The sequence below is a fragment of the Vombatus ursinus genome, unplaced genomic scaffold (genome assembly GCF_900497805.2).
Source record: "Vombatus ursinus unplaced genomic scaffold, bare-nosed wombat genome assembly UNPS02014781.1, whole genome shotgun sequence".
Classification (NCBI taxonomy): Eukaryota; Metazoa; Chordata; class Mammalia; order Diprotodontia; family Vombatidae; genus Vombatus; species Vombatus ursinus.
The window spans coordinates 45433674-45454491 of record NW_020954559.1 but is presented as its reverse complement, the minus strand read 5'-3'; the positions used below and the strand labels follow the sequence as shown (position 1 = coordinate 45454491).

The 20818-nt window shown below is 38.4% G+C and overlaps 1 protein-coding gene across 4 annotated transcripts in view; it reads right to left on the bottom strand.

Moving 5' to 3' along the window:
• Positions 1–488: 488 nt before the first annotated feature.
• LOC114046318 (four and a half LIM domains protein 2) overlaps positions 489–20818 on the bottom strand; it is a 68938-nt gene continuing 48608 nt past the window's right edge. For all 4 annotated transcript variants that reach the window (XM_027866619.1, XM_027866618.1, XM_027866617.1 and 1 more), the window contains 3 exons: positions 10063–10232; positions 6813–6999; positions 489–1295 (listed from right to left, as the gene is read on the bottom strand). In XM_027866619.1, the coding sequence (XP_027722420.1) occupies positions 1144–1295; positions 6813–6999; positions 10063–10232 (509 nt within the window). In that variant the 3' untranslated portion in view covers positions 489–1143. The remainder of the gene's footprint in view (positions 1296–6812; positions 7000–10062; positions 10233–20818) is intronic.

Sequence of the window (20818 nt, the reverse complement as noted above, 5' to 3'; positions counted from 1 at the left end):
CCAATTCCAGCCCATCTTCTACTCAGCTCCCTGTACCCTATTAATTCCAGGATCCTCTTTTTGGTTTTTAAAGCCCTTCACACCCTGACCCCTTCCTACCTTTCTAGTCTTCTTACACCTTTCTATCTTCCACCTAGTCTTATGATTCAGTGACACTGGTATCCTTGCTGTTCCTCACACTCCATCTCTCTACCCAATGTATTTTCCCTGGATTTCCACCTTCTATAAGTTTTTCCCACTTAATGCTGGTCCCTCCAATTTAATTTGTATATATATTTTATATACATAGTTATTTGCCTGTTGTTGCCCATCCCATTAGAATGTGAATTCTTTGAGGGCAAGGATTGTTTTTTTCCTTCCTTTGTGGCCCCAGCACTGAGCTCAGTGCCTGGCACCATAGTTAAGCACTTAATAAATGCCTGTTGACAAAGCCACAAATTTCAAGCAAAAATATTTTGAGGGAGAAACAGACAATTAAAAGGGAAATGTGACGTTGTTGGCTGACATAATTTTTATTATTTTGAAAAAGATAAGGCGTGATGCAATTTCAGTTAACACTGACACAGTCAATTACCTAATCATGCAACACAGCAGGTGCTTGTTACATAACATTTCTGCCTTCAGTGATTAATTATCATTTCACACTGTGTGTGGCACAAAGTTTTGTTCTGACATATACACATTCTAAACCACAAGAATTTACTCTACACCTTGTATCACATGTGGTTACACAGTCAACGAACACCATCCTCAGCCAGGACATTCCCTCGTGTTTTGGAAAGATTTTCAAATCCTACGTTGACCGTATTTTCTCTTTGCATCAATCATTCAATCAAAGAAAGAAAATTAGCTCATATTGATCGGTTATCTATTCACTCTTGGACCTGCCTCAGTTACACAAATTCAGAACCACTTCCCTTGCTATAGCTAGAAGAAAAAGTATTTGCTATTTCCTCTGGACACGTCCAACCCAGGAGAAAAAAAGTTTTATAGATGTGAGGCCCACTGCAAAACCCACAAAGAAAGTCTGCGTGTGGCTCATTAAAGCTAGTATACAACATAGGCATATTTCAGGAAAAAAAAATATATATATATATGTATGCATGTATTTGGCAAGCACAGCTTTCCCCTTGTTTTTGAGCTTCAAATATCTTTTCCACACTCTGGGCAAAGGATATCATCCCTCTCGGTGAGGAAGCCACGTCCAACTAAGGACAGAGAACACTTCTTGCAGTTGAAGCAGTCATTGTGCCACTGGCGTTCTTCAAAAGAGATATACTTTGTTCCTCCAAGTCCTGGTGAAAGGAAAATTTGCATCAGATACAGCACTAAAGGCATATCGACCTAGGGCTTCTTGGGCTGAGAAGAAGAGTGAAGTAGGAGGAATATGAATCATCTATTGCTAAGGCTTACAAGAAGCCTATGGAAACTGGGGCTAATTTTTGCTCAAAGGAAATGAAGTCCCTCTGAGCTTGACTGCTTGGTCTTTCCTATTTGTCTACACAAAGATCTTTAAGGAAACTGACTGACTGTGACTAAATATCACTCCATTAGAAAAAAAAATAGTAGACTTGGAAAAGGGTATTAAGAAGTACATTAAATTCAGTAATTTAGTCAACAAATATTTATTAAGTACTTGCTGTGTGCTAAGCATCAGGAATATAAATATAAGTAGAAAGAAAGAATGTCCCTGCCCTCAAAGGGCTTACATTTCTAACACAGAAAAGGAAGCTGAAAAGGAGAAAGGTACTCCACAAGGATACCTTTAGTTCTGAAATTCAGTATGTCATCTGGAAATAAAATGCAGTCTGCTATAATTTTCAAATGGGCATGCCTTCTGTAATTATTAAAACAAATTCTAGGGAAATTTTGTACGTAGATTTAAATTATAGAGAGGAGTTCCTTATAAGAAAAATCCTTATGGCTGTAGTTTAAAGCAAAATGTCCCTATAATATTTACATTAAAGGAAAAAAAAAAACCACTGTTGAGTAATGTCTATTCCTAGAATCCCTAGTGCTGAGTAACTCAGACAGTTAGGTGGCACAGTGGATAGAGCACTGAACCTGCAGTGAGGAGGACTCAAGTTCAAATCCTGCCTCAGACACCAAGTAGCTGCATGACCCTGAGCAAGTTAGTTAACTGCTCTTTGCTTCAGTTTCCCTATTGGTTGTTCGTCTTTCTGTTCTTGAAAAGGACTGACTGACATCATGAGGGCAATGCCTTAACTGGCAAGTGAACTGGATTTAAGTGAGGCAGAGCTATGCAAAGTCATCAGCCTTACTCTCTCTACCAGGGTCATGTGAGTCTAGTGGCAAGATGTGAGTCAAGCCAACTGGCAATGGCCCTTCCCTATTTGTAAAATGGGAACAATACTAACACTTACCTTCAAGAGTTGTTACGTGGATCAAATGAGATAATGTATGTAATTTGCTTTGCATACCTTAAAATGGGATTACACACATACATACACACACACACACACAAACACAGAGTTGTGGTTGTTGTTCAGTTGTTTCAGTCATATCCAACTATTTGTGACCCCATTTGTAGTTTTCTTGGCAAAGATATTGGAGTGGTTTGCCATTTCCTCCTCCAGCTCATTTTACAGATGAGGAAACTGACACAAATAGGGTTAAGTGACTTGCCCAGGGTCACATAGCTAGTAAATGTCTAAGGCCAAATTTGAATTAAAAAAGATGAGTCTTACTGATTCTAGACCCAGTACTCTATCCACTGTGCCACCCAGCTGGTATGTATATCTGTATGTATGTATGTATGTATTGTATGGGCTAGCTATTATTACTATCAACTGCTTAAGCTGAATTTTGACCATTGATTACCTCCAGTCTACTACAGATAAAGCATATTAATCCAAATCCTACAACTCTTTCTTAATGGATTTTAAGCAACTGATATAATTTTTTTGTATTACCTTCATTTCCACATGAATTGATGTAAAGCAGAGTCAAGAAAACAATACAGACAATGATTACAACAATATAAATGGAAAGAAAAATTACACACACAAAAATCAGAAGTAAATGTTGCAAAATTATGAAGAATAAACATGTCTCAAAAGAAGAAATATGAAAGGATTATCTCAAGTCTCCTTTTTGAGGAGATGGGGCATCCACAGGGATCCCACATTGCACATGTTTTTAGACTTTTTCAGAGTATCGATCAGTTGTACTGATTTTTTCCTTTCCTTTTTCTTTTTCCTTTTTTTTAATCTTTAAAAATACTACTTGTAATATGAGATGGCTCATATTAGGATACTAGGAAAATGATTATGTAAAAAAGATTTCAATAAAAATTAATTTAAAAAATTAAGTAAAACATCACCTTCATTTCCACATATATATCTTCCACCTTCACAGATGGCATCTCTCAAGAGGAACTAGATTGATTTGTAATGAACAACCAACAAAGACCCAATGACTGGAATACTGTATTTTAAGGCAATGGGTGACCATATATTCTAAACCAAGAATATATGGTCAAAGAATATTATTTTTGCATATCTTATTAAATGTACCCTTCTTTCCTTGAAATTGGGGCTATCCTGGAAAATCAAGGACACATGAACACCACAGCTATAAAGTGCCTTAAAATTACTTAACTCACTACAGGTAGGAATGACTTTGAAGTCATTTAGACCATGCCTTGAGTTATGTAAAACCTAAAGCAAGAGTTCACTTCAATGAAAAAAGCATTAAATATCTACATAGACTCTGAGGCGCAGTGACTAGTTCAATAAATGCTTGTGAATGAAAGAGATACAAAGTTAAATAATATGCAGTTCTTCCTGCCCTCATGGAACTGAGAATAAGACACACACATATACATATAATATACAATATCCTACAATAAATACTCTAAATAGGTGCAAAACAAAGTACTTTGTGAGATTGGTTTCTCATTGGTAATCTTTCCAGTAAGAGACCAGCCTTTCCTCCCACCGTGGAATAATAAAGAGGAAGGGGGCAAATGAGTCTCACTTATTCCTTGTTCAATTCCCTCATTTTATATTTAATGAAACTGAGACCCCAGGGAGTTAAAAGTGAATTCCCAGAGGTCATCATATAGGCAGAAAGTGATAGAAATGCACTTTTCAATACTCTACCAAACTGTGAAATTATGGAGAAGCCCTTTTATCCCTGTTGCTATTTTACTAACTATGTTCCATAGGTTGGAGTCAGTTGGCTAAGCCTGAGAAGAAAGAATATATCTTCTATCCCAATTTAAAAAAAAAAAACAAAAACCTAGTATAAGAAGCACCACTATTTGTCTTGCTTAGCCCAATAGAAAGAATACAGCAAAGGAGGCAAGAGGGATGGAAGGAGTCTATAGTCACATTAAGCATCTTCTTTCACAAAGTGTGATAATTCTAATCTTTAAAAAGAAATCATGTTTTTAAAACTGCATTTTTCTCAATCAGGATAAGAGTCCTGATGTTTGCCAGAAATTCACCTTACCAGACCCGTGTGCACTGGTGTGAAAATCCAGAAAAGGTGTCTTTTAACTATGTTTTCAAAAGTTCTTCTCATGGGCCTCAAGATTCTACTTTTCTTTTTCAGAAAATTAGTTTCCCTCTTTTCATGGAATTTCTATCCTATCAGTTTCTGTCTAGAGAAGACTTTGTAATCATAAAGCATGTTGCAAACTGTCAAGTGCTGGATTATTATTACTATTATTATTATTGTTATTATTCCTACAATAGAAACGTCTATGAGGTTGTAGTGAATTCAATATTTTATTGCCCAATACCATGAAACTGTTGTATGATTAAGAAAGAAATCTAAAAAAGAAACATTGGAAGGTGAATTTCAAATCAAAATAAATTCCATCATTCCTTTTTCTTTATTTTTTAATTCTAAAAGGTCTCCTTACCTCTCTGGGCCTCAGTTTCCTTATCTGCCAAAGGACTAGATGACCTCCAAGGTCCCTTTCAGCTCTAATATTTTATAATTCTAGGATAATGCTAAGATATGCAAAGTCACTCTTTGCATTGTAACACAGGAAAATCAACCAATAAACATTTATTAAATCCCTAATATGTGTCAAGCACTGTGCTAAGCACTGGGGATATTAAAAAAAAAAAGGCAAAAGACAGTCCCTACCCTCACGGAACTTACAGTCTTAGAAAGACTTTAAAACTAATAACCTACACTTGTAATGTGTTAAAATCTGTCAAGCTCTTTACAGACATTCTTTTAAACTTTACAACAGGCCAGTGAGGTAGGTACTATGGGTGTTATTATCTCTTTTACAGATTAGGAAACTAAGACTCAGAGAAATTAAGTGTTTGGCCCACGGTCACACAGCCACTAAGTTTCAGAGATGGGATTGTAGACCTGTATTTTTCTAACTAGGCCAGCTGGTGGCGCAATGGATAAAATGCTGGGCCTGAAGTCAGGAAGACATCTTCCTGAGTTCAAATCTGGCCTCAGACACTTACCAGCTGTGTGACCTTGGGCAAGTCACTTAACCCTATTTGCCTCAGTTCCTCATCTGAAAATGAGCTGGAGAAGGGAATGGCAAACCACTCCAGTATCTCTGCCAAGAAAACCCCAAATGTGGTCACAGAGAGTTGGACACAACTGAACAACAATAACCCTTTTCCTAACTTTGACTACCAACTATGCCTCATTGCTCATCTGATCCTTTGATGTGTATATTACAGTCCAATTCAGGTGTGGGGAATCTACAGCCTCGAGGCCACATGTGGCCCTCAAATGTGGCCCTTTGACTGAATTCAAACTTCACAGAGAATTTGTGTTGTAAAGGATTTGTACTGTAAAATTTGGACTCAATCAAAAGGCCCCACCCAAGGACCTGGAAGGTGGCCTTGAGGCTGCACGTTCCCCACTCCTCGTCTAGTCAACCAATCAAATATTTTTTGAGCCACTAGTGAACCCTGACTAGAGGTGTGAAATTAAAAAACAAAACTAGAAACAAAACTTCATTATGTTTATCCTCAATGAGCTATGGATTTCTTTTTTCTTTTGTGGCCTGGACCTGTGATCTGAACCTCAATGAGAAATTTCCACTATTCAGACAGGTACCTACTCTGCAACTCAGAGAGTTTCATGGGGCACTGAGACATGAAAGGATTTGCATGGGGTCACACAGCCAATGTATATCAAAGGGGAAACCTGAACCCAGATCTTTCAGACTCCAAGGCCTGCTCTATATCCACTACGCCAGGCCTTATAATAAAAAAAGTCAATTTGACCTTGAACAGGAGTCCCAACAGGGCAAAGCTGCCAAGTCTGAATCACCTGCTTTCTTTTATCGCATGTGCTTGTCATGTGTTAATAAACAGCAGTGCAGGAAATAATCCAACTTGAAGCAGAAATAGTAAACTCCATGTCAAAAGACCTGATAGATGAGAAGTGACCAGACAAGCTAAAGTTGAATAGCAATCTGTGGAAAGAGATAGGTCAAGGAGACTAAAGAGGTTTTCTCAGAATATTAGCCTACAGCAGGGGTTTTTAACCTGGGGTAGATTTTAAACAGTCCATGAACCTGGATGGGGAAAATAATTACATCTTTATTTTCACCTCTTTCTAGCTAAAACCTTTTCTTCAATTATGAATACAGGGTACAAACCATGGTAGTATTGGGCTGCCCTTGACTGCCCAAGGGATCCATACACCCCTGGCCTATGGTGAGTAAAGTTCAGGCAGTTAACAAAATCAGATTCATTTTTATAAAATGCTATACTTTCAAACTTTAAGCTGACACATGCAAAAATGGATTCTCTTTGAATTTGTAGGCATTTCCTGCTTAATTCAAAGCAAACACCTACCACTGATGGGGTTGGTGCACCCAGCACACTTCTTGGCATATAAATTACAGAAGCAGTTGAGGCAGTAGGCATCCTCATCCCGAGAAGTGAAACGTTGTCCGGACAGCTGCTTCTTGCACGCAGTGCAGACAAAGCACTCTTTATGCCAAGGTTGTTCCCTGTAAGTGACTCCTCCAGTAGTAATGGCCTAATAAGAAAAACAAAGGTTTTTATAGGGTCAACTTCTTAATGACAATCGCCTGTGTGTTCACGGAGCAATGAACTTTCTCACCTGCCAATATTTGGTCCTTTTCAGAATTCTTCTAAAGCAAAATAGGTAAGTTTTTGGAAATTTCCCTACAGACCTCACTCTTTCTTCTTATAGCGTTATCACACAATTTTATTCAATACCTTTTGCCTCTGGTTTCTTCAGCTCTAAAATGGCGATTGAAATATTTGTCCCTAGGGAGAGATGTTGCAGCAATCTGTAGTTTGGGGGCATAATCAAGCTATGTACTTTCATTGGGGTCCTATGATAGGTGATAGGGATACAAATTCAAAAATTAAACAATCTATGCCTGGAAAGGGCTGACCATAACATAATGGATACACTACATTCCAGGACTTAGGGTAGAAATACTGGATACTCCAGAACATTTTAACTTATGGAACTTCTAGAGCAGGACAGAGAAAGAAGAGGGCCAGCCCAAGATCAGCCCTCATTAGAAAAAGAAAGTCATGAATGTGATGGAAACCTTGTAAATAGCTTTTTAAAAGAGCCTGTTAACTCTACTGTTTAAATATTGTGGTGGGTTTTTCAATTAGAGGAGGGGTGCTGGTCCCCTTATAAGGTTCAGTCATTTTTCAGTCTTGTCCAACTCTTTGTGACCCTATTTAGGATTTTCTTGGCAAAGATACTGGAGTGGTTTGCCATTTCCTTCTCCAGTCCCTTTTACAGATGAGGAACTGAGGCCAATAGTTAACTGACTTGCCCAGAGTCACATACCTAGTAACTGTCTGAGACCAGATTTGAACTCAAGAAGATGAGTCTCCTGAGATGAGTCTCCTGACTCCAGGCCTGGTACTCTATCCATCGTGCCAACTAGCTGCCCTTTATAAGGTAGCTTCTGATATAAACTGATTTTTAAAATTCAAAGTTCTGTATTAGAGGCAAATTTCTAGTAGCAGAGGGAAGAGGTATTTATTTCAATTTCCCTGCTGGGACAAAAGCTAGAAGTAACAATGAATTTTGCCCAGGTCTTACCAAGATAAAACCAACCAAGAGCTCCAAACAAAAGGAGATTGTTGTTTAAGGATGGAAAGAAAATTAAGCAAAAGTATAAGAAGCAGAAAGAAGGCAGGGATTAAGGAAGAGATGAAATTAAAAGCAGTGTAAGTAGAGAAAAGGGAAAAAATGTCTGAGAAAGCAGCTTCAAAAGTGAATTATTGAAAATTATTGAATTGAATTATTGAAAATTAGCACACAGATTCTATACTTCCAAAAGGGGCAGTAAAGTCTCTCATTGAAAGCACTTTGGCTAAGGTTGACTGACAGAAAGGAAAAGCATGGGGTGGGACTTAGCCAAAAGTTAATAGTGATAAACTGAGAGATTAATGTGCAGTTTCCCCAAACAATAGGCCTTCCTGAAAAAGGGAAGAAAAAACCCTTAAATGGTGAAACAGAAGGAATTTTAGTGATAAAGATAAAGGCAGGCATCAGTAATGGTTTCAAATAAATTCTGCAATTGACCTAGATGAAGTTAATAGTGCCCAGAACATATTTGTTAATTATAAGACCAAGAAATCTGGGGACACAATCTATGAGGGTGTTTGCTTTCTTAAAAGAAACTTTATCTGTCTATCTGTTTATCTATCCATCCATCTATCTATCTGCAAAAAATTAAATCAGGTTCTGAGAAGGGTGCTGAATATACCCTGGACCTGGACTAAGAAGGCTCGAGTTCAAATAACAGAAATTTAGATTTGGAAGACCCTTAGAGATCAGCTAGTATAAGCCTCTCATTTTTCTTTTCATGGATGAGAAAACCAAAGTCATAAGGGTTAATCAGCTTGCCTAAGATCACACAGGGAGGGAATAAGTGGCAGAACCAGGATTGAACCTAGGTTTTTAGACTCCAAATTCAGTGTTCTTTCCATTGGCTCTGCTGCTATGTGACTGGGTCTCAGTTTTTTCCTCTCAAAAGTAAGCAACCCAGACTAGATAACAGCTGACAGGTACCCCATTTTCTAGGTGGTGCAGTAGATAGAATGCTGGGCCTGGAGTCAGGAAGACTCATCTTCCTGAGTTCAAATCTGGCCTCAAACACTTACTAGCTGTGTGATCTCGGGCAGGTCACTTGACCCTGTTTGCCTCAGTTTCCTCTTCTGCAAAATAATCTGGATAAGGAAATGGCAAACCACTCCAAGAAAACCCCAAATAGGGTCACAAAAGTTGGACATGACTGAAACGACTGAAAAACAACAAACCTCATTTTCCAGATAAGGAAACTTAAGGTAAAATGACTTTCCAATGATCATATAACTTTAAGCGCCAGCAGTGGAACTCAAACCCAAGTCTCTTGATTTAAAGGCTAGCATTGTTTGTACTGTATCATGACAATACTACTACTACTACTACTACTACGACTACTGCTACTAACACCACCACCGCTACTACCACCACCTAGAATTTATTTAGTGTGCTAAGGTTTGCAAAACACTTTACATTATGTACATTATTACATTATGTTTCTTAAGACCCCTTCCAGCTCTAAAAATCTATGAAATTTGAGCCAGAGATGGATCTAAACAATATCAAAAGGGAGTGGAATTGAAACTGGAGGTAGATAGTAAATAGTGTATGCTCTCCTCAAGAAGGCAAACAATAGCATGAGCACCCTTTCTTTATACTGTGGAAGAGCAGCGTATGAAAAAAACACATAGCAGCACAGCAAAGAAGACTAATGAGAAAAATAAAGTTCAAAAATTAATATTTACCTATGTGAAAAAATATTTGGAAGTTTTCTAGAAGGAGGCACAGATAAAAGATTTCTAACTTCATGATATACCAGAGAGCTCAAGAAGTTTAAATGAGGGTGAATCTAATGAAGCAGTGTATATATATATATATATATATATGTGTGTGTGTGTGTATATGTGTGTGTGTGTGTGTGTGTGTGTGTGTATACGGAGTTAAAGGCCAAAATCACACAGGGGAAGTCCAGAAGCAAAGTGACAAAATTGTGAAATGTCATTGAGAGAGTAAAAGTACCTTCTTGCATTGAACACACTGCATAGCAAATTGCTTCTCATAGCAGGGCACACAGAAATTCTGATCATCCTTAGGAATGAAGCTCTTAGTTCCAATTGGTTGCTGGCAGCGATGACAGATGAAGCAGGTCTCATGCCAGCTATTGCCCCTGTACTCCATCTTGCGGGTACCTGCCGCCGAGGACAAGAACCAAGGACAAAATTATTATTTTTTTTCACAATGCACAGGTTGGAACACTGAGAAGCATTTCTTGTGAGAGGTATCTGGATACACAGACACACCATTTGGTAGGTGGAAATTTAGATTTGTGTCAATTCTAGATCTGTGGTTTTAATAAAAGACCCACATTCTCATTTTCTCTTAGTTATATCAGCTTGGAATACTGAGGTCTTTACAGTGGAAGATTCACTGATGCAGGGACCACATATTCAACATTACTTATGTGCCCTGTTGGCACAACTTGAGCTGCCAGTCAATGTATCCCTGCTACTTTCTAGGGAGGGCAGTTTTCTATGAGTGTATCTGAAGAAAGAGAAGATGGTTATATTAATAAACTAGCCTCATAGGTTCCAAACACAGGCCGCAGACCACATTGCTGCCCGCAACACTTTGGAGTGTAACCCAAACGTATTAAAATGTAATTGGAAAATATTTAATAAAATGAAAACACAAAAGAATGTAATGTATTAACATTACATGGTGGATTTCTAAGTTTAAGTCAATATGTCACTGCAGGGATCCTTATGAACATTTTAGTGGCCTGTTTTCCATTTGAATTTGATATCACCACTCTACAAAATTAGTTATTTAATCCAAGTTGTGATATCTGTTCATAGTTTTGATTTCTATGTGTCAGATACTCCAAAACAAGAAGCTCTTAGTAACTGGTATCTTTTGTAATCTTATGTATTTTATTTTATGCATTTAAAAACATTGTGCTGAGAAGGGGTCTAGAGGTTTCAGCAGACTGCCAAGGGAGTCCATTGCACAAAAATAATTAAAAAACCTCTACTTTAAAAGAAAAAGGCATGAAGCAGGGGGCTTGCAGAGCTAAGGGGCTACGGTATGGAATACTGGATAGGATTCCAGACACAGCTGACATGTTGATTAGTTTTCCTGAACTGTTTTGTTTTTTCACCTCTTTCTTTTTTAAACTTTGTTATAAGAGATGGTTCATTGAATAGGGAAATAGGAAGGCATAAATTTGTAGATAAATGTGATTTTTGAAAAAGGACATTAATAAAATATGACTTAAAAATATACAAGAGAAAGAATACATGATCTGGGTTCTAATCTTGACTCTGTCACTTAATACCTGTGTAACTTTAGGCAAATCACTTAGCTTCTCTCAAATTCTGTTTTTAGTAGAATTCTGTCAAATTCTGTTTTTACCCAAGCTCCTTAAAGCCAGGGACTGTTTCATTTTTGTTTTTCTACCCCAAGCACTTAGCACAGTGCCTTGCACATAGTAGATGCTTAATATAGGCATATTTTCTTGAATTGAAATTTATCTATGAAATGAGTGGGTGACCTCTAAGTTTCTTCCAGTTGTAAATATATGATATGATATATGCATAATACAATCATGCAACATATGTCATTAGTCCTGTATAAATGTTATATATAAAATATCACATGCATATCACATACAATGTGTGAAAATAACACACATATCATTTCTCAACACACCCTTACCATTTTCTTTTTGAAAATCAAATACTCCCTAGTAATATGAATATATCAGCAATATACCAAGCAATATGATAAAACAGCATTCTTGAAGGGTTCTAGAATAACTGCCTTATACTGACACCTGTGCAGAGGAAGCTCTAATACGTTTGTAATCTATTCACTCCCTCTGGTAGCATAAAGAGTGAGAAGTTGCTATTTTCAGAAAAAGAGAGCTGGGACAAGTAAGCAGTTAACATGACAGGAAGCAACTCCAGAAAATTCTATGAGGAATTATTTCTAAAACTTCTCGTTAAGCCTGGTTAGAAGTCCTGAATGTTTCTTGTGAGAGGTATCTGGAAACATGGACACACAATTTGGTAGGTTAAAATTTAGATTTGTGTAAATTCCAGATGTGTGGTTTTAATAAAAGTCCCACATTCTCATTTTCTCGTAATTATATCAGAGAGGCAATATGGTACAGTGGATAGAGAGTTAACTTCAGAGCCAGGAGAACTTAGGTTCCAAATCTACCTCTGATACATACTGTCTATGTGACCCTGGACAAATCTCTCAGTGCCTTACCCATTCTCTATGACTATAAATTGCAGAGAAAACTGTACCACTTGTAAAAACTTAACCCATGAATGATTAAGATCAATCAATCAACAAACATTTATTAAATACCTACTGTGTGCTAGGAAATGAAGATATAAAGACAAAAAAAACCCCAGTCTTTCCTCTCAAGGAGCTTATATGCTATTTGGGGGGGGGGAGGCATTATATTTATACATAGTAGGGGTTTCACCTCAGGGAGCATGCATGGGTAGGGGACTTAAAGGGGTCATTTCATGGAATGTGTATTAGAGCTCCTTTGGCAACTTCCAGATGACCATCAGCAAGAGAATGAGCCCAATCAATGCCTGGTTTGGTTTGCTAGAAGACATGGAATTGGAGGGAATTGTTTTTGGACAGTGCAATGCTGAGATACGAAATACACTGAAGTCTCAAATTCCCAGGAGAGGGTAACTGTAGTTATATATTAGTGCTGATTGTTTACCTTTCTGCCAGTGCCTATGTGTGGGTTTTGTGTGTGTTAAGAATTTTTTTTTTACCGTAGAGAAAATAAATAGCTGTCCTATGCTTGCTCTACATAGTACATTGAGTAACTTTCTACTTCTCCTTTTGGGGAGACCCTAGACATGAGCCAAATGTAAATTGTAAGTGATCCTCTCCTGGGTAGAGGTATAAAGACCTAAGAGAATTCAAGAAAGAGTCATATTCAACTTTTATAGACTAGTCTCCCCCAGGACCGAACCTGGTTTGCTGGTTTGCTTTATATATATATACTATATACTTTATATATACTATATATACATCTATAACATGTATATATATATAATATATACAAAGTTTGTTATTGTTCAGTCATATTCCAACTCTCTGTAATCCCACTTGGGGTTTTCTTGGCAAAGATATTGGAGTGGTTTGCCATTTCCTTCTCCAGCTCATTTTTACAGAGAGGAAACTGAGGCAAACAGGGTTAAGTGACTTGCCCAGGATCACATAGCTAATAAGTGTCTGAGGCCAGATTTGAACTCAGCAAGATGAGTCTTCCTGACTCCAGACCCAGCACTCTGTGCACTATGGCGCCATCTAGCTGCCCCAAATACAAGGTAGCTAAAGGCAAAGTAGTTAAGGAGGAAGGGCTTTAGCAGTTAGGTGGAACCAGGAAAGGCTTTATGTTTAGAAGATGATGGTTTATCAGTTTTTGAATAGAAATGATCCCAATGACAAGTTATCTAATTTCCTGACTTCAAAAACACTATCCTAAAAGTAAGACTTCATCATAAAAATGAACACTTCAGTAAAAATTCATGAACATCTCCTGGCTTTTCAATCTATTAGTGAGACATACTCAGTCTTGCCTTCTGAGTTCCTTCTGTCTTTACAAACCTTCATCCTACTGAACTTTCCTCTGTGAAGAATGAAAAAAATAATAATCCTGTAACCCTACTCTTTTGCCTCCCCTTAGAATTTAATTTAACAAACTTTGTTAAGTGCCAATTATGGGCGAGCACGGAGGCATCGGAGATACAGAGACATAATTATAAACAGTTCCTGCCCTAAAGGAACTTATATTACGCACTGATATTGCAGGCACACAAATATATTCACATATGCTAAGTTGGAGAGGAAGTGAGGACTGACCACTGAAGGGACCTAGGAAGGCTCCATGGAGGAGGTGGTCCTGGAGTTGAGCCTTAAAGGGCAGGAGGGAGGAAGATGAGAGAGTGAGAGTGAGGGAGAGAAGGAGCAAGGGAGGGGGAGATTGGAGAAGGAGGGAGTGGGATGGAGGGAAATGGTAAGAGAGAGGGAGAGGAAAGGGGGAAGGGGGAGGAGAGAGGAGGACAGGAAGGAATGGAGGGAGGGAGGGAGAGAGGGGAAGGGGGAGATGGAGATGGAGAGAGAAAGAGAGAGACAGAGACAGACAGAGACTGAGAGAGAGCATTCATTCTAGGCAAGGGGAATGAGTAACTTGTGAGATTGACCAAGGTTGGAGTCCCAAGTTTGGCTAGAATAGAGGTATATAAAAGGAAGCAATGTTAAATAAACCTGGAAAGGTAGATTAGGACCAGGTTGTGAAGAGCCTTAAATGCCAAGCTGAGGGGTTTGTATGTTTCCTAAAGGCAGTAGGGAAGCTTTGAGCAAAGGAATGCCACGGTCAGACCTGTGCCTTAGGATATGATTTTGATAGCTGTGTGGGGAATGGACTGGATAAGGAGAGAGACCAGAGTCAGGGAGACCAATCAAGGGGCTATGCCAACAGTCTAGGGGAGACATGATAAGGGCAGGAATCAGGGTGGTGACTGGTATGAGTGGAGAGGAGACAATACAACACACATCACGAGAATAGAACCGTCAGGATTTTGCAAAAGATATCAAAGTGAGGGAGAGAGAAGCCTCTTAGAATAAAAACAACAACAAACAACAGCTAATATTTTATATAGCTCTTTAAGATTTACAAAGCACTTGAGAGGTATTGCTTCATTTGACTCCAATGTTGTCATCCTGGGTGACTGGAAGGATGGTGGTGGTCTCAATAGAAATAAGGAGGTTTAGGAGAAAAGCAAGTAATGGGATAGATGTTGAGTTCTATTTTTGGGGAGGTAGAGTTTATGATGTTGATTGGACATTCAGGTGGGAGTGTGCATAGGCAGCTACGTGGCACAGTGGATAGTGTTGGACTTGGCATTGGGAAGACTTGAGTTCAAATCCTGTCTTGGACATTTACTAGCTATGTCAGCCTGAACAAATCACTTAACCTCTCTCAGCTTTAGGTTTCTTATCAATAAAATGGGGGAAATAATAGCAACTGCCTCATAGAATTTCTGTGATGATCAAATGAGACAATGTAAATAATAAATGAGATAATGTAAAATGCTTTACAAATTGAGGGTGCTACATAAATGCAAGGTATTTTCAACATCAGGTAATTAGTGCTGCAGGACTGGAGTTCACAAGAAAAATTAGAGGTAGCTTTGAGAATAATTTGTGAAGAGAGGAAGGTTGAACCTATGGGAGCCAATGACATCATGAAGAGAGGACACAGAGAAAGAAGAGCAAAGGTTCATGGAAGGAGTTCTAAGGAACACCTTTGTATATTGGTTTGGTGATAAATAAGTAAGTAGCAATGGAACCTGAGGATGAACATTTGGATAGCTAAGAGGAGAAATGAAAGAGAATAGTGTCATGGAACTGAAGGGAAGAGAAAATAGTTAACAGTGTCAGAAGCTGCAGAAAAGTCAAGGAAGATGAGGGCTGAGGAAAGACCATTGGGTCTATCATTTAAGAGATCTTTGGTAACCTTGGAAAGAGTAGTTTCAGTAGTAATGGAGTCAGAAGCAAGATGGTAAGGGATTGAGAAGTAAGTGGATAGTGAGAAAGAGGAGTCAATAAATACAGATGACTAGAAGAATTTGGCAGTGAAAGGAAGGTGAGATAAAAGCTTGATAGCTTGAGGGACTGGCAGGGTCAAATGAAGATTTTTTTAAGGACAAAGAGACCTCAATATATATGTAATCAATAGAGAAGAAGTCACTTGAAAGGGAAAGAATAAAGATAAAAGGGAGAAAGAATGTTCAATAAGATGAACTCTTGGAAGAGTTGGAAAGGGCTGGGCACAAGAAGACGATGTAGTCTTGAAAAGGAGAAAGGTCACCTCTTTTCTTAGATGGAGATGAAGAGAGAGAGAGACATAGAGAGAGAGACAGAGACACAGAGAGAGACAGAGAGACTGAGACAGAGACAGAGAGAGAGCATTTCTTCTAGAGAATGAGGGAGAGAAGGAGGAGAAAGAAGGACAGTTGAAGATATAAAATGATTTAGAGATACAGAGTAAGGGACAAGTAGGAAATTCATTATAGGTGGTCTAATTTTTTCAGTAAAGTAGGAGGTAAGGTCATCTGCTATGAGAAAACGGTTGGGGTGGCATTCAGTTCAATTTGCCCATAATACTAGGCACTGGGGACTTGAGGGGAGAGAAATTTTTGAGAAATTTCTCAGTCATCATGGTATTGCAGTGAACAAACATAATAGACAACCAGTGAAGAGTAAGTAAAAAGTTTGTAATACAGTAGTGAGGGCCCAGTTGAGTTTAAGTAATATATATTTATAATAGACATAGTGCCTGACTTTGACTATGAGTGTTGAGCAGCTCAGGAGCAGGAGAGAAGGGATATGCTAGGGGTGAGAACAGATAGGGAAGGAAAGAATGATGGGTAAAAACATGAGGGATTCAAAGTCTAAACTAGTTAGCCATAGGGTCAATGTGGTGAAGAAAAGCCCAGAACAGAAACGACACACTGGGAAAACGGAGGGATGGAAGATTTGGAAGTCATGGTAAGAATGATCACAGAAGATTTGGGAGCTCATTATCATGAAGGTAAAATAGTTTTGGGAAATGGTGAGATCTGCATGACCATCCTTTTGGGAGGTTGTCAGAGCAGAGACAGAAGTCACAGGAATCAAACAAGTTGATGATCTCTAAGGGGCAGTTAGAGTGCCCAGCTTGGAGACAGGAAGACTCATCTTCCTGAGTTCAAATCTGGCCTCAGACACTTAGCTCTATGACCCTGGGCAAGTCACTCAACACTGTTTGCCTCAGTTTCCTCATCTGTAAAATGAGCTGGAGAAGGAAATGGTGAACCACTCCAGTATCTTTGCCAAGAAAACCCCAAATGGGGTCACAAAGAATCGGACATGACTGAACCTGAACCTCCTAATTTTGAAATTTTGTTTTACATCATGACTCATGTTAGGAGTTCAGGTCTTAGGCATTACTTCACTTACCACTCCAATTACAGGTAGTCACTGGAAAAAATCATTTCTGCAACCCCATCATTTTCTCCTCAGTGTACTAATAACTGAGAAGTTATGTGAAAACCCAGCAAGTGTAAACAAAACAAAATGTCAATTAGGGAATAATAGATAGAAAAGTCAAAGGTAAGGACACATTTGTCTTCTGTGCTCCAGCTTAGTCATTATATTTCTTAAAATAAAGGACCTAAACTATGCCCAAAGGACTATGAAAATGTGCACACCCTTTGACCCAGCAATAGCACTTCCAGGGCTGAATCCCAGAGAGAGCATAAAAACAGGAAAAGGACCCACATGTACAAAAATATTTAAAGCAACTCTTTCTGTGGGGGCAAAAAATTGGAAATTGAGGGGATGCCCATCAATTGGGGAGTGGCTGAACAAGTTGTGATATATGAATGTAATGCAATACTCCTGTGCTATAAAAAAAATGATGAGCAAGTGGACTTCAGAAAAACCTGGAAAGACTTATATGGACTAATGCTGAGTGAAGTGAGGAGAACCAGAAGAACATTGTAGACAGTAACAGCCACATTGTGTGATGACTAACTTGGACAGACTTAGCTCTTTTCAGCAATGCAAGGATCTAAGACATCTTCAAAAGTCTCAGGACGAAAAATGCTAATCCAGAGAAAGGACTATGGAGTTAGAATGCAGATCGAAGCACACTATTTGCTTTTTTTTCTCTTCTGTTTTGCTTTGTTTCTTCTTTCCTGTGGTTCCTCCTATTGGTTCTAATTCTTCATTACAACATGACTAATGTGAAAATAAAATAAAATAAAATAAAGGACCTTAAATTGAACACTATACTACTACACTAACATTTTTTGAACATAAAAAATATGATCTGATCAGAGTACAGTATGATGAGACTTCACTTCTATAATTGTTGAAATTGTACTTCTGTTAATCCAGGCCAACAGCCCTTTAAATTTTAGGGCTGCCACACCACACTGTGGACTCATTTGAGCTTGAAATTCACTAAAATTCTAAAACCTTTTACATGATCTGCTTTACAGCTATGTTTTCCCCATAAAATACTCATGTGGTTAATTTTTTTGAACCCAAGTCAGGGACTTTACACTTATATCTATTAAATGGTGTGTTATTAGACTCGGAAAGATGATTCTAGTCTGTTCAGGTTTTTTTTGTTTGTTTATTTGTTTTTTGGGAGTCTCTCAATCTTACCCAATCTAAAAGTTCAGAAACTATTCATGGGCCTTACCCTACTACTGCTGATCTGCATGGAAGTTTTGACCTGCTCCATTTCCAATGTGGGCCTGATTGCCCTTCCTTAGTCAGCTTAATGCTTCCCTGCTCTTGGGGTCTCACCATATTGCTGACAAACTCAGTGTAACCATCTGCTCAGTTTCAGCCATACTGAAACTCAAAACTCCCAAATTCAAGCAATCCACTAGCCTCAGCCTCAGCTTCCCCTATTAGGGCTCATACACCTTTAATAACATATTCTAGAGTTTTGCCAGGAAACAAAGTCAAGTTCATTGTGGCATAATTTGAAGGGTCTACCTTTCCTCCCTTTTAGAAAGCCAGCACAATATCTGTCTGTCCCCAGGCTTGCTACATTTTCCCATTATTCCTGGCCTCTAAGGTCACTGACAATGGCTCCTAATGACATCTCTAAGGTCTTTCAGTAATCTGATACAAATCCTTTGGACAAGGCCCCAGGATCTTAGACACAGATACAGGAAGGGATTGTAGAGGCCATCTAGATCAATTCTCTCATTTTACAAATGGTGAATCTGAGGCTCAGAGAGATTAAATGATTTGCTAACGGTCACACAGTATCAGAAATGGTATTTGAACCAAAGTCCTGCTGACTCCTAGTCTAGCATTCTATCCTGTATACCACTGTGCCTTCAAGTTAAGGTGATAAATTCATTGAGAGCTGATAAATAAGGAGATTATAGGACCTATCTTGTTTCATATTCTTCTTAAAATTTTTGTGTCTACTCTTTCCAGACTGAAGATTATTCTCAGTGGTAGAGAGAAAACAGAAACAAACTAGGAGATGAGTAATTACACAGTCTCTCCTATATCATATTGTGTGTGTGTGTATACATACACACATACATGTATACATATACATACATACACACGCACACATATATATCTTCTATATCATCTCTCTGTTATCATACCATCTACCTTTCCTTGTTTTCCCCTCTTGTCTCATTTTACAAATGAGAAATCTGAGACTGAAGGGACTGAACTGACTTGTCTAGTGTAATAGAGCCGTTTGGGGACAGAGTTGAGTCACTAATCTTGGCCTCCTGACTCCTAATCTTCCTGACGCCATCCTGTTTTATTGGTATTGTAACCCAAATAATGAGTTTTGTTTTGTTTCCATTTTTCTTGGATCCACTTGTGTTTTCATGAGAATATGGAAGTCCCAGTGTGGAAATAATACCAAGGCAGATCAGCAACTGTTCTGTTTTCATAGTTCTAAAAAATTACCTGGGTCATTGAGAGGTTAAGTCACTTAAGTTAGGGTGACAAATTAGTGTTGTCAGAACCAAGATTTGAATCCAGGCCTTTCTGACTCAAAAGATGAGCCCTCGATCATTGTGCTATGCCCTCTCTCTATAAAAAGAGTGCATCTGGATTCCGAAAGAATTGATGGAAACAGAGTTTTTGTTGTACACATTTATTTACCCTATGGAAATAATGACTGTAGCTGATTCTCATTTACCATACAGGTGGGGAGGTTAGCACTTTTGCTTAGATCCCTAATGAATATTATGTCTCTGTTTTATATCTATATGCCTCTGTTTAATATATATGATTGAATCCAAATAGTCAAAGGGCCTCATTTGAGGACCTAGAGGGGCCACATGTGGCCTCGAGGCTGCAGGTTACCCCACCCCTATAAATCTAATAGATCACCAAAGGACTTCAACGACCCTGAAATCATATTCTAGAACAATCAACTGGGAGTCAGAAGATTTGTGACCTAGTCCTGGTTCTACCCCTATCCCACTATGTCACTTCAACATTCTGGGCCTCAGTTTCCTCTTCTATGAAAATCAAGTCAAAAGCATCTGTTTATCTTAAAATGAAGATATTGGACAAAATAACAATTAAGGTCTATTCAGTTCTTGAGTTCTATGATTTAAACATTCAGATGCATTCTGGGCTAGCCCATCCTGTGTAAGAACTATTTTTCTCAATATGAATTATAGAAGAGTTATGGTCTAATGGAAAGGAACCCTCTCAGGAGGGTCTCAAGCTTGAAACCCAGCCCTAACATTGGCTAGCTCTGTGACTGTAGTTAAGTCATATTACCTCTCTCAGCCTCTGTTTCCTTATTTGTAAAATAGGGATATCACTCGTACTTTCTGACTCCGGACAGGAAAGTATTTTTAAACCTTTGGGAAACAGTCATGAAGTTGAGTAGTAATAACTTCAGGCAGGACAGTCACCACTAAACAAATAACTCTCACTTACATCCTTTTCCCTTGAGATTTTATCCATTCTAATAGCTGCACCCATCACCTCTGTAGATATGGACAACTCCCAAAATTGTATCTTTGGCCTTCATCTTTCTCGTCTTTGAGTGTGACATTTTAACTTGCTTCTTGTTCATTCCCATTTAGATATCTTGCCATCATGTCAAACTCAACTTGTCTAAAAACAAAACGATCTTTCTCCCCTAAAACAGCAGCTTCTCTGGACTTCCTACTTCTCTTAT